Source organism: Monopterus albus, unplaced genomic scaffold (genome assembly GCF_001952655.1).
Source record: "Monopterus albus unplaced genomic scaffold, M_albus_1.0 scaffold154.1, whole genome shotgun sequence".
Taxonomy (NCBI): domain Eukaryota; kingdom Metazoa; phylum Chordata; class Actinopteri; order Synbranchiformes; family Synbranchidae; genus Monopterus; species Monopterus albus.
This window is the reverse complement of record NW_018128034.1, coordinates 369,557-384,730: the sequence shown is the minus strand read 5'-3', so window position 1 is coordinate 384,730 and position 15,174 is coordinate 369,557. Positions and strand designations below refer to the sequence as shown.

The following is a 15,174-nucleotide window of genomic DNA, read 5'->3' as shown; positions in this document are numbered from 1 at the left end:
GCTTGGGCTTGTGGTTTTACTGCTTCAGCTGCTGCTTCTAATTTTGTTTGAAAACAACCTGGCTACATGTAATAATTCGCAAGTGTCCCAGAGAGTCTTTTACCTGGAAGGTCATCTTGTCTGTTTCTTATTGGTGGGCAGACGCTATCACCATCCTGTCGGTTGAGGTCAAGTTCTGATGACCTCAAAAAATGGCAGTAACCTTAATATGCCAACAGAAAAGTCAGAGCAGATTAACATCACAATCTGCGGTGCATTTTTAATTTTAATCACTTTTACAACTATGATTCACATATTCACACATTCCAAGGCTTACACACAGGCCAAAGCCATATTCCATCAGAAATATTCAGTAGGTCAGTATGATGAGCACTTTTACTGGCCAAGTACGTAACACACATTAGAACTTTCTGTCCGGTAAAGAATTTTCAGTGCCAAATCACACACACACACACACACACACACACACACACACACACACACACACACACACACACACTGATGGTGGCACTGTCCCTGCAAGGTGCTGCTCTGGCCATCAGGAGCAACTTGGGGTTTAGTGTCTTGCCCATGTGGACTGGGAAGAACAGGACTCTAACAACCAACCTTCTGACGAGGGGACAACCACTCCACCTTCTGAGTCATAGCTGCCTTTTGGCCGACTCAGTAAGTCTAGTGACTCACTATATGTGCATTATTTATGACATTAAAAGTCTCCTGGAAACTGCAATCAGTAATATATCACAGTTACACTTGATCTCTGCTTTTATTGTTGATATTTCTCATAAGATAAATATGGTTAAAAACTTTATGGTGATTTATGTTATTTTGATGGTTCAAGGAAGAGCTGTGTGTAAACTATCATTATTGGTCATCCATTGGTAAAGGTAGTGATACCCAGGGAAAGGGAAGAAGAAGAAAGAAAAAAGGAAGGGGGCACTGTAATGTGGTGGAGGAGAAAAAGAGAGATGAAAAATGTTTTATGCAGATGCGAAATTTGTTAAGTATGTGGACTGCATCTTAGATTATCAACTCGAGGATCTGCTGTAAGATATTTGTCCTATGTAGTTTGTACTACATGACTGGATATTCTTCTGCATGGAGTTGTCTTGCAGTTGTGTAGTGTTATGGTCTCTAGCCTCATAGCATAACTAAATAACTTGTTAGCATTCTTTAGCTAAATGAACGTGTATCGGTAGTATAGCTAACCCGGCTTACTCCCAAGACTGGATTCATCCTTTCCGACCTGGAGGTGATGGACATTATCAGAGACTGCTATGTGAGTGACCATTTGGATCGTTCAACAGAGCCCGCTACTCCGGACTTTCCCGCCACTGCTTCCATCTGGACCCGAGGGCTTGTGGCTACCTCACCATTGGGTGGCTATTGGGACCCTTTTGCCATTTCTTTTGGACACACGGAGGAGGTGACGCTTCAGTCTCTGGACTACGAACTACTAAGTAAGGTGCCTTTAATTTGGCTCTTATGAGTGTTAATTTCTGGCCTCACCGCACCCGAGCATCCATCAGGCCTGCAACAGGGATTAAATCTCAGTGTATGTGAGGCTGGTGGAGAGGGTGTGTGTGTGTGTGTGTGTGTTATGTAAGATTTGATTCTTATAGGCTCTAGTAACTAGTTACTTATTGATTAAAATACTGTATATCCAAGCTCTTGTGCTCAGTGAAAAAAAAACTGGACTTAAATTTTGAATGACAAACGATGCTTCCAGACAGGATAGTACAATACAGTGTGTGCTGTGTCTGTTTTCCACAGATGCTAGACTCTGGTCCTACAGAGTGTCTAAAATGAACAAAGCAACGCTCCCACTTCAATATTAAGCAATGCAGACTTAACACAACAGGCTGCATAAAGATAACAACAGAAGTAAATATGACGCATGTGACATTTTATTAAAGCAGAATGCCATAAGACAGTGACAGAGTACTAGACTGTCACATGCACATGTACACAGAGTGATCATCACTTGGTTTTTATGCAAACAAGTTAACAGTGAATCAGAGTTGTGAATACAAATAGCATGCTTATTTGTGCTGGTGACTGTGTGCTATTTTAGCAGATCTCCAAATACCACAAAAACCCTCTGAGGTAGTAGATGTAGGATTTTCTGTCTCGTTATTTTATTGGCTTGTTTTCCCCCCAGAACAGCACGTACTAATATAGAGTCTCATTTAGAGATAGCAAGGATGTCAGTGACATCCTCTCAAAGTTGTATTCTGCCTCACTGAACTCAATAACCCAGGGCACTCAGTCTGTTTTTGCCTTCCTGGGGATTTGGCATTGTAATATTAACAACAAGGAGCCTAAAACATCTTCATGGAGGGTTTTAGCAGCTGCTAGATTATGCCATCATATGACTACTGAGCTGGCACAGTGGATTAATGTAAAGGGTATTCTGTCTTATTCAATTTCTCTCCAAATCAGAAATAGTCAAGGAGAAGTGTGAGTATAGTAACTCTGTTTGGAAGCACTTGAAATTCTTGCTTGAAGGAGGTGCTTTGCCACTTATCATTTGCCAATTATCACTATATTTGTGTGTTTGTTGTTGTGTTCTGCAGGGGGAGTTGGATATTAATGAATGGAATAATGCCTCAGATTAATTTCCGGCCCTTTGAGCTGGCACGCAGTGTGTTGCAGAGACAACAATGTCTACCTGCAAAATCTGCTCATTCCACATTCAGTCACTGTGCACATGTTGCCTCTTCACTCCTCCAATTGAGACTGGAGATGTCACTCAGCATTCCCAGCTGAGCTTGGTGGCATCCGGTATTTTAGTTTTTTCTTAAGGTGGAGGAATTACTGGAGCTACAAATCCAGGAAAACCAGTGTGTGTGTGTGTGTGTGTGTGTGTGTGTGTGTGTGTGTGTCCTGCATTAAATAGTAATCAGATGGCAGATGGCTGTTTTGTAATGATTAGTGTTTAATGATTTGGAGAAAACAGAAGTAGTTTGCAAAAGTGCACAAACAGCAAATTGTAAGCATTAGCTGCTGTAGGCTATGTTTGGAGGCAGGATAGCACTGTGTAGCTATCAGGGCACAGCTTGCATTTTAACTGGGAGTTGCACAACACGAGTGGAACTGGGGAAGCTGACGTTGGTTTTGAGGAAAAAAATACTTTTATTAACCAACATTATGAGTTTAGTTGGAAACTTTAACAGGTTGGTGTGCTAACAGCTACATATAGTGTTTTTTTGTTTAAATTATTATTATCTGGAGTCCTCTACAGTCTTTCATGCCAGCTACCACACAGTATAACCTTGGAAACTGAGGTGCAAAGCTCAAATGCGGTTCAGAAACAAGCTGGTCACAGCTGCGGTGAAACAGATAAAAAAGTTATCTTCAAGTGCTGTTTTAATAGTGCAGGTCCCAGCAACCACTCACTGAGCAGCTATTCTCTTGGAAATATGACAAGAGGAACTAATGTATCTGCTTACACTGAAAATGACATTGCTGAAAAAAAGATGATTGTAAATACTGTGGTATCAAAAATGGGTTTTAATTTAATGAAAATGTTACAAAGAGGGTAACAGGAAAAAGTGAGTCTCTGTTTTCACTGTGTTCAGTTCTGTTTTCAGTATTTCTGTCATCCAAACATTTATTTTAAAGAAACTCATAATAAAATTAACTAAAATCCTAACTGATAAATTTTCCCCTTCAACTATTTAATAGTTCTTTCCAGAAAGCATCCTGGAAAAGCAGGAAATTATCAGAAAATTACAGACATGTAACATATTTCTGAAGTTAAAAGTCTATAAGTCCTGCTTTAAAAGCTTGTAAAATTCTGGTGGGGAAATTAGATCAGAAAACAGAGCCAGTGCCTAAAATGGGATATCATGGGATTTGTTAACAATATGAAAATAAACTTTAAAGATATTGTCTTATATTGCAGCTATAATTTCTATGGCAAGTTGTTTCATCGTTGTCATCAAAGTGATCACAGTGTATTCTGCTTAGATGAACAATGGCTGAATTGTCTGCCTTTGAAGCTGTCAGAGCGAGTGCTTTGGCCTGTGCCTCGCTGATTTGATTAACTTATTGATGAATTTTCAGCGGGGGCTGATAATCAGTGCATGTACTGCACTGTCCATGTGATGTAGCCATATACTGGTAGAGATTGTTTTGGTGGGAAGGAAACCATATTAAGTCCCAATTCCCTGAACTGTGAGCCACCATTTAATCAAGCACATAGTGTTCATCCTCCTCCTTACTGCTTACCTAATGCACTGCTAGAGTAGTGAGCAGCTCCTTATTATGGATCTGTAACAGCAGGTAACACATAACGTTATCTTACAGCTTAGTGAGTTAGCGAAGCAATGAGGCAGCTTCAGCTAGCTTAATCCATGCTGAAGAAATCACAAGCTGTACATATTCCTCTGTCTCAGTCTTCCATCTGAAGACCTATAACTGGCTTATGATAACTGCCACTGCCAGTGGTCACCCTGACACACACCACATTTCACAAAGTATCAGCAAGGAGAAGAAAACAGTGTCATTTCTTCTCTTTTCAGGCCATGTGCAACAGTGGCCAGCTAATGTATTACGTTAGAGTAGGTTAGTTCGAGTTTTTCAGGAGTGCTTGACTTTACTGCTTGATTTTCTTGTGCTTTGCTCTGCTCTACACTGTCAGTTTTAGAGGACTCGGGTTCAGATTTCCTTTAAGATTTATAGGCCCTTCTTTCTCGACACTTGGCAGGAATCGTATAACACATCTTATTAGAATAATTAAGGTGGACAGGAGTGTTTCCCTGCCAACTGAGAGGACACCTTAGACTCGCTCTGTTTGCACAAATTTAATTCTAGTGTTGGGAAAGGACACTGGGATAAATGTCTCTGCTTATAGCAAGTGAAAAATCAAACCAATTTAATACTGAAAAGAGCGCATCCTAGACATACAGTACAACATCCTTAAACAAAGTGGTTCCATCTATTACTTCACTTCAAAAACATTTGTTCTTGTTGCATACCCCCTTAGCAGTTAGTAAATGTGTGATACCTGGCATTTAAAGAGTTATCTACCCCAAAAACAAAAAAATAAGGGATGGATTAAGAAGTCTAATGCATGCCATGTCCTACTAAGTAGCTTACAATCCAGTAACTGTGAGTATTACTTCCAAGGCCAAGGGGTATATCATTAACCAACTACTGTACATTAGTATGTGGAGCTACAGGTTGCATAAAAATACTCTGTGCCCACTGTGTTGGCTGAATGCTGTCAGCTGTACAGACAGCTGGATTGATCCAAATAGAAGTATACTACCTGTTCTGTAACAGATGCTTGAGATGGACCAGTGAAAAATGCGGTTGAAGTGCTTTCTATGTAGCTTTCTATGTGCCTTTACATTCCAGCACTAAGCTTGCGAAACACATTCCTCCTCATCCTAAGAGTTCCTCTTTGTAACATTAAAAACTTATCCTTGGAAATGTGAACAATTAAGTTACCAGAATGTGAGCTTACTTATTTCCATATAGTTCTTAAAAGATTAACAAGAACCATAATGAGGATCCTGACCTTTTGCCTGGAAGATAATGTAGAGGATATGTAGAAATTAAGAGTGTGAAAAAGAGTGATTTTTGCTGGAAACAGATGGAAATTTAAGTCAGCCAGACACAGCATTTTCAACCAATTAATAGAGCTAATTTTAGTTTAATCAGCTAGCCTCTGTAGCTACAGCTAATACAATCTGCCTTTGACAGTTGTCTTTTTAACTGGGAAAACTGCTTTTGTCCTCTGTCTGAAAATAAAGACCATTTTAATTTTAGTGGTAAATCTGCCACCATTATAAACACAGTATGCAGAAATATCTCAGGGTAGCAACAGCAATTAGGGGAGCTGGATTTAGAGAACGGTCACTAGTTGCTAATGAAGGAACATAAGGATTAAGACTACTACTTTTTGTAAGTCATAATAGATAGAATTGTACTCATTTCTGTAAGTTAAAATGAACTGCAATTAGCATTAACATTTATATTGCATTATATAGCATCACATTAATGTCACAATAACCCAACATCTAAGCTCTGGTATAATAAAACCAACCTGTTCTGCTAAAGCTTCACTTCTTAAAGAGAGTGGACTGAAACAGTATCACACTTTTAAGCCCGCTAATATGAGGAGTGGTTGTAATGCACAAGGGAACATGCACCTCTGAAAGATGTTTCAGTGACTCTGTTTCTGTAATGACGAGTGTGTGTATCTTCTTCTGATGTCTCTCCATGTCAGTTTTTGCAGCAGTCAATTGAACAACTTAATACTGCACACATGCAAGGGTTCGGTTTCAAAGCATTTGATACACTTTACTGCAAAGACTGTCAGCATCTCATTTGCTTTTGACTTGTGGCGTGTTTTGGTTCTCAGGGCACTTTGTTTAAATGCTGTATAGTTGTAAACTCCACGGCTAAGATTTCCTTTAGCGGTTTCAGACAGTGTGGATTAAAAGTCAAAGGAGATGGTTCATGTTTGGAAGTGCTGGGGAAACACTGAGCTTTTAATTGCTGTTAATGGAAAATGCTCCCGATGTGGGTGTGAATGCATTCAGGCCCACTGAGTATTTGCCTGCATTGGTTTTAATGAGCGGAGACAGTGTACCTCTAAGACCTTAAAGTAACAGTCAGTACTAAATCCCTTGTCATAAAGTCCAAAAGAAGCTGAATGTGTACACTTTCCAGCAGTTTGTCACCACGTGTTTACGAATGTATTTCCTTCAAAATGATCACGGGTTTCAGTGCTGTGTGAGCAAAGCTCATCTCACAAGGTCTTTTAGGTTAAAAGCACAAAAGTATAAATACAGCATGCGAGGATTGGATGATAGGACAGAAGAAATTGTGATTTAACAAATTATTCTTTCTCTTGTGTTAATGAGAACCACACATTATGTGTGCTGCATTAACAATTTCCACGTTTTTGTGTCAAACAGGAGAAAAGGCCCTTTGTTTCATTTGCATTTTACAGCCTTCTACTTAAAGAGAAAGTCTTTAAATAAAAACATAATATAACTGACTAATAAAATTACAATTTAAATATGCAAAGAAGATAATGTAATTTTGCAGATATTTGTTCCTTAACAGTCAAGATGATAACTACGTTCACACCAATGGGTCTCATACAGTCCGTTCTGCAGCGTGCATGAGTCACACCGTCTCAGCTGACAGAAGAACTAAAACTGTGAGCCAGTTTCAGAAATGTCATCATTTATCTGATTTGTCTCTGCCATGCTGTTGTATTGTTGCTTATTTGTTTGTCATATTTACTGGTTGTCTTCTCTTTTGGCAGGTGATGACTGGGATTATATCATGTCTGAAGTACAGGGAACACTGGAGTTTTCTGTAGAGCTGCACAAGTTTCACAATGTGGATCTCTTCCAAAGGGGGTACGTCATTTCTCTGTGCAGAAATCACATGACCAGAGTCATGACTGTTGTTTCTTTCCTGTACTGTTAAAACTTTCATTGTAAAAAACAGGGTTGCCATTATATTACTGTAAAGTTAACATTTTACACTCACTAAAATTTACCGTTTTGTATCATTAATGAAAAATAGTGTATATAATGGTTTTTTATTTCTTTAACAGCATTTTACAGTAAGCTGACTTGTTTAAAACTACATTATATATCTGTTTTTAGAGTATCTTACAGTTGATTGATTTGTTTAAATGAACTAATATTAAAAATATTAAATTAAACATTGACTTAGCAGGTTACTCATATAGGAATAGTCACACTACATACAATTAAAGGCACTTTTGTCAAGAAAAACACTGTAATAGACCTTATTGGTTGTCAGTCTTCCCAAAATCTTGATCCAAAGTTGGCAATATAGCACAAACCATACAAAAATGTTTTTGTTAGTGAAGGACAGAACTAATGCCCCAATGCACTGAAACAACAGCTTCTCATTGCACTTTACTTTTTATTTTAATATGATATAAAATTGGAAACTGCACCAGCAGAACACTTGCATGTTAAACATGCACTAACAAAAACCTGAGACAGAGCTTTTGCTCTCAAAAGTCCACATATGTATTTGACAATGGCAGGGGAGTGAGTTAGTGACTGACTCATGGTCCACTTGAAGCGGGTCTCTCAAATCCAGCCTTGGTAGAGAGAGAGAGAGAGAACTTTCATTTCAAGAAAGAATACAAGGTGTAGGAATAGCTGGTGTGTTGATAAACACAATATAAGAGATAAATGAGATTTAGGAAACTCGCCATCTTTAAAAGTAGCTGTACTCAAAGTCCATGAGTCTCCTCAGCAGAGCGGATACATGTGGACTGGAGAAGGAGTTGCAGATATGAAGATTGTCCTCTCAATGTCACCTGTACTGACAGATCTCTATAGGGCTCTCGCCCAGTGTCAGCTGGGAGAGAGCCAGGGTCCACCCTGGACAGGTCTCCAGTCTGTCACAGGGCTGACATGTAGGCAAACAAACACACACACTCACACTCAATCACTACAGGCAATTTAGAGTCGCCAATGAGCCTAAGCTGCATGTCTTTGGACTGTGGGAGGAAGCCGGAGTACCAGGAGAGAACCCACGCAGGCACAGGGAGAACATGCAGACTCTACACATAGAGGTTAAATTAATTTATTATACTAATTTCAATATAAATACAATAGAGAACACAATTCCCCTCTCACCCCTAAAGGTACTAGTGACTCGGTACAGTACCTCTCCAGTTTCTCATACTCCTTCCTGATGTTTTTGTCAACTGGGACTGCTATATCTTTCACCACTGAGGCCTTCTGTTCCTTGTCTACTACCACAGTGTCCAGTTCTTTAGCCATTACCTACCTGTCCATCTGAATCTGGGAATTCCGCGGCATCTCCCGCTTGGACCGGGGAAAGTCTGGCTTACACTCAGTACAGATGTTTGTGTGCACAGTGCCAGCTACTTGGTTGTGCTGTTTGATGTATGCTGTTCCTACTTGCATTTTATACCCTGCCGCTATGTGTTGGAATGTCTCTGAAAGCTCTCTGCACAGTTTGGACCCCTGTGTGGTAGACCCCTGCCTCTATTGATCTGGTGCTCAGCACCTGTTTTTGTGCTGCTATGATCAGTGCCTCAGTGCTGTCTTTTCCAGCCACTGCTAAGATTTCCCTTGCTGGCTACATCAGCTCAGAGCTTTTAAGATAGACGAGCTGTGACATTGAAGGGTCAAAAACAGTAGCAGGTCATGTGACTCATATAGCTTCAAATAGTTCCAAACAGTCAATTCAGGTTCAATGTTTTCTGTAGGGAACAGCAGGATTTATCAGCAGATTAGTACTTTTAATGACTTGTACAGCCTTGCACACTAATTCTGTGTTCTGTTGTTGAAGCTAGCTCAGCTAATATAACCTAATAATCCTAATTATTAAAGTGACCCAGTAGTTGAGGGAGCTCAGTAAAAGTTAGTAAACATATATAAATGTGTTGGCACATGTTCTTATAGAGTCAGTGAAGATGGCATCACTCTTCTTCTTGATCCACTCTGCCTTGGCTACCCCTCGATAGGCGTCTTGCAGTGTTACTGCCTCTGCTTGATCCTCATTCTCTGTCTGCTGTTGCCTCAGGCAGTCAGCTCATATGTGACCTTGACCCTGCCCACCCTCTATATCTAAATAAAGAATAAACAGCACACAGACAGACCACTGGCAAAACTAGTATATTTAATCTCAATCAACTAGCTAATCAGAAAATTAGAAAAAACTTTTTTTTTTTAATAACAAACTGACTTGTTCAATCGACAAAAAAACTTAAAGGTATACATCTTGAATCTGCATATCGTCTCATTAGGTTCAATGGCTATTACTGTATTTGTTTTGGGCAAAATCATCCCAAGTAACCTGAAGGTATTACAGCTTTTCTATCACCGTCTCTACAGTGACATGAGGATGATAACACAATATACAACAGATAAATTACATTATAGAAAAACTAATTTATCAATAAGATGAATAGTGAGTGTAGTTAAAGAGCTACAATGTAAAATGGTGACATAAAAAGGTGCATGTTTATCCTGCTATGATGTGGGAAGATTAAAACTTCTTATCTGATCAGCCTCTGGCTTGCTAAAACACCAGCCTCACCAAAATGATTTCCCACTCCAAGTGGGGCAGGCTAAACCTCAGCATGTTAATCCCCTCAGCTGAGTGCACTAGTATATTTGTTGTTGCCAGTTGCCATGTTGCTTTAGATGGCAGCAGAAATCGAATGTGAGCACTCAAGAGAATTGGATCCCAATGTAAAGCTGAAGCAGTGTGGAATAAGAAGAGCTTAGTTACCGGGACCTACTGTACCATCTCCCCACACTGAGATGGAATCACTGAAATTAGCGCTAATCGGTGCACCAGACTGGGGACCACGCAGCTGTACACTTAGGGGCTCAGTTGCCACTGATTTCATTAAAATACTGATTAAATCTGAATCTCACTTATTCCAGTGTATTTGTACAAACACTATTGATGTTTTACTGTCCTTCAGTGTCAGTTTACCAAAAAATATTTTAAATGTGTGACTTCCAGTCGCTTACACCTTATGAGTAAGCAATAATTTAAACATTGAAGACAGAGGTCTATAAAATGCAGTAGATTAGCTTCACTGAGCAGACAGCTTTCATTCCCTAAACATTCCTGGTTTTTTTTATTGACCTTCAAAAGCCTTTTCTGTGCTCTGCCATGCATCCACCTTTAGGAGCACAGGCGCTAACGTGCTAGTGTGACAACCATGTTCACAGCTATGCTTTGGTCTCTCAGACAGCCGATGTGTCCCCAGTGAGCTGCTGTGCATTTACACAAAGCTGCCTTGGCCTGAACTGTCAAAGAGACCTTTTCAAAAACAGGTTTTACACTGCTGCCCATGTGTGTCATATAAATAATCTATATTTAAGTCAAGAAGAATGTTCCACTCTGTTTTTTTTTTCTCACAAAGCTCTGCCATTCATTTTCTTTCTTCTCAACTACTTTTCAAACTGTAATAACCTCTTTTCCTAACTGGGATCAAAATATTTGCCAGTGTAAAATTCTAGCACCACTAGCCTTTAATAATTTGGCTGCATTTCCACAACTCATTGTTAACTTGTCACCCATGTCACGAAAAGCATTTTTGAAAGTTTGAAGCCACACTTGTCAAGTTTATTATGTGGAAATTCTCTGAAAAAAAGATTTTCATTGATGTATTTTGTCCCACTGGCACATAGAGTATAATGGTGTCAAGCAGTGAACAATGTCCACCCACAGTCAGTGAGAGTGAAAATGAAAATACCCATGAAGCAGTAGTGAGCACAATTACCCTGATCACAGGGCATCGCGTACTTTTTACTATCCACATTTTCTTTTCAATACATTCAGGCCATTTAGGATATTAGCATGTAACTGATTTCCTTTCAGTCTGAAGCGTGATTGTTATGTTTGTCTTCTCCCTCTCAGGTTCTACCAGGTACGAGCAGGGCTGAAGGTCTCGCCTCGAGTGCCCCACAGGCTGATAGCAACAACACCAGGAAATACAGGTACAGCACATACTACACACACACACATGCTCACACATACTGTAATATATTTATAGATCACATACGTATAGTAGACTCTACCATTCTGACCGCTCTATCCTCGTTCTCATCTGTGGATAAGCTGGCAATTTACTGTACTGATTCTTCATAATTCTAATCAGGTGTTGCACTGTTGCTGGATGAACTTGTGGGCTGATAATTGTTTTAAAGATAGCGAAGTCTGAGGATATTAGGTTTTACAGGCAAGAATCCATATTCAGTAATGAATGAATTATGAGACAACAGGCCCCTGGGCAGAGACATGTAAAAGCCCCCTACCCCACCCCACCATTCTAACAATGTAAGAGCAAGACACTCAAACATAAAGTGGTTCGTTTTACATCTCTTTGTGGTTCTCTGTGGTTGTAGTAGACCTTTTTCTAATCGATTTAAAACAGTGTGTGGTCATTTTGCATTTCTTTCTGGTCATTTTGCGGTCATTTTGTGTGTTTGCAGTCATTTTGCATAGTCATTTTGTGGCTGTATTGTGTACCCATTTTGCATCCTGTGTCATTTTTGTGCTTCCACTATTGACAAGTTATGATGTTAGTTTAACTCTAGCCTCTATAGTTGAGACCACATTTGACCATGTTAGGGTTCGCCCACATTAAAATGTGTCCAAAAAAGAATGAGTGTGAGAAAATCCCACTTGACACAGCTTTATGTCCACGCATTCTGTGTCTCTGTGTGAAAACAGGAATCTTTCACAGTGATTTGTGGTAAAGTACATGGCAGTACAGGCAGCACTATTATTCTGTGCTTGTTCTGGGCTAAACAATACCATACATTTTCAGTACATGTGGATGTGGAACATCAGCAATGTTCTATAGTCATCTCACAGATTCATTCCTTCCCATCTAATCTATATTTCTGACAACTGTGGATTCAAAGGGGCTTCAATTAGAGGTGTGACTAAGCCTTCTCTTAAAATACATGTAGAGCTATCCACAGATGCCAGAGGAAAATGAAACAACCATATACTGTGTTTTGACACCTGTTTATTCATGCATAGTTTTTACCCAAGACCTTATTAATTTATGGTCAGAACTGTGTTAGTTATATTAATTTGTGGGCAAAACATTGAATTTTTTAAAACATTTTCTTGTAAAATAAAAGTATATTCATCAGTGGTAATACTGTAGAAAAGCTGCAGTCAGCTAGGTAAAACACCAGCACTTAACTTAACGCTCTTCATGTTTTACATCCTTTAATTTCTAGATACAATTACTTGCAGATGGTTTTTAAAGGGCTCCTTGCATCTTTTATATTCACAGGGTGTCACACAATGTTTCTGAGCCTACAGGCATTAAAATCTGGATCAGGGAGCCCTTTCACTGGCAATACTGATTCACAGTAATAATGGCTATTTTTAACTTGTCATGACTGGAGCGCCATGCGCGTGCTTGTAGTGTAGCTGTACTTCTGAGGACCACTGGTTGACAGTGTAGCCCGCTGTTCTCGTGAGGCCATTTTGGACACTGATTGTGATTTCAGGCTCAGTTTTAGGTTGTGTGAAGACATGGACTTTAGTTTTAGGTATGTAAGATAAATGCCACAAGGGAGATCGTTAATGTGTCAGCTCCAGTGTTCTCAGAGGAATAGCAGAGCCAAAATGTGTGCATGTGTGTGTTTGGCTGACTGTGAGGTGATGTGTGTGTCTCAGTCTGATGTGTGACAGTAATTGAAGTTATTTTGAGTGTTTTCTCTAGAAACACATTCACAGGAACACTAGCAGGGAAGGCGATTTCCTTACCTTATTATGGATGTCCTTAGTAGCCAAAATATTAATGGATTGTAATGAAAATGCTAAAAATAGCAGTACAGTAGTGTTGCACTCCATAGTCTATTTTTAGAGAGCTAAACCCTGGAGGTGCAGTTTTACATGATGTCAGCTGAGGAAAAGAAGGTAGAGGATAGCATGGAGAAAGCGTTAGTAAAAAACCCCATCTTTTTATAACTGTACATTGCCTTCGTCCAGTCAGAATGTCTAAATCCATGACAAATTCTTCAGTTAGCATAATATACTCAGTCAACAGTAATTTTTGTTCATCCTGAGAGTTATCCAGCTGTGAGTCAGCAGCACAAGGAAACATCAGTGTGAAAAGACATAATTTATCCTACTTTGTAAGATTTTTTTCTCTTTGGCTAAATGCTGCCATTTTGTGAAATAAGAGAGAGTGAGTTGAGAAAATGGATATCAGTGACCTGCAAGCAGACAGATATAACACCAGCGAATCGCGTGACTATGTGTGCAGTATGTGACCTCACCTGTAGTGACAAACTGCTATTCCCCTCAGCTCTATGGCTTATTTTAGTGTCAGCTTCATATTTTTGACTTTTTTGGTTCTCACCAATTTTCTCACTGTTGTTTTCTTACACAGCATTTATTTCAGGGTTAAAGCTCTGTGTGCAACCTGCCCATCATTAAATAGCAGACAGACTAAATTAGCATCTAACTTGTAACACAGTGGAGCATTTAACTGCTAAAGAGCTAAGTATATCCATCAGGACTTGGTGGCGACCAAGACAGTGGTAAAAGGAAAGTGAATGTTATCAGACTTACATCCACAGCACTAGCGAAGTAAAAAAAAAAAAAAGACTTTGGGTGTGCCTCAGAAAAATAAAGTGCAGCACATCTTTTCCCCCTGCAATTCAGAATAGGTAATAAAGCTAAACAACCCCTCTGTAAAGTAACAGACTTCCTGTTTTCGTGTATTTTGACTTTGCATGCAATAAATTAGCCTGTTCTTATGCATAGCAGAGACTCTGACTCTGACTCTGACTGATAAATTTAGCATGACTCATAGGCCAACATTTAATGACACTGATATGAAACTGTTGAGAAACAGCCTGCATGTGCAGGTTGATGGGCAGGACATCATGTCTTGGCCTGAAAGTATTCAATTATTTCATGAAACTCCTGTTTTTAGGTTCCCTTGATTATGGTCACTCTGCAGCTGGATTTTATGACGGTCCATGGCGCAGCTAACGAGTAATCAAAGATCAAGATCAAAGACTTTTATTGTCAGTTGACTATATGTGCAGGACATAGAGAAAATTGAAATACCATTTCTCTCTCACCTAGTATTGAATGCCATACCATTTAGGAAACTAAAATAGAATAAAAATAGACTAAAAAGAATAAGAAAATGAAGTCAGTCATTTTGGATAAAGCTAAATGATACAACCTACTAGTCTATGACTGAAGCCATATACAATCAGTGACAGTAGTAAAAATAATAACAAGAAGATTGTCAGATGGTTGTGAGATTGAGATGCACATGGACAGTAGAGCAAATGACCAACAGCAGCAGATTTACATGTAATATAACAAGAAGGGGGAATGTACTGGGTTTGTGCAAAACAGCAGAGGTAGTCTTTTTATGTTTTGTGGTGGGCCACAGTCCAGGGGGGGAGGGGGGAGGTAATGGACAGTGTTCAGCATCCTCATAGCCTGGTAATGAAGCTGTTTGTAAGTCTGGTGGAGTGGGCCTGAAGACTCCGATACCTTCTACCTGAAGGCAGGAGTCTGAAGTGGGAGTGTGAAGGGTGGGAGGTGTCATTGTTAGATCGGCTCGAACACCGGGTGAGGCGGGTGTTGAAGATGTCCATAAGGGAAGGCAGAGGGGCACCG

The 15,174-nt window shown here is 39.6% G+C and overlaps 1 protein-coding gene across 5 annotated transcripts in view; it reads left to right on the top strand.

The window, feature by feature from the left end:
* Window positions 1–976: 976 nt before the first annotated feature.
* The window catches only part of fam135b (family with sequence similarity 135 member B), a 52,839-nt gene continuing 38,641 nt past the window's right edge, over window positions 977–15,174 (top strand). The window contains exons 1-4 of one of the 5 annotated variants that reach the window (XM_020614922.1): window positions 1,384–1,460; window positions 7,084–7,180; window positions 7,289–7,385; window positions 11,422–11,501. In XM_020614922.1, the coding sequence (XP_020470578.1) occupies window positions 7,309–7,385; window positions 11,422–11,501 (157 nt within the window). In that variant the 5' untranslated portion in view covers window positions 1,384–1,460; window positions 7,084–7,180; window positions 7,289–7,308. Of the gene's footprint in view, window positions 1,466–1,505; window positions 1,556–7,083; window positions 7,181–7,288; window positions 7,386–11,421; window positions 11,502–15,174 lie in introns of those variants that run through there. The other 4 variants (XM_020614921.1, XM_020614924.1, XM_020614925.1 and 1 more) reach the window with 4 other exon arrangements.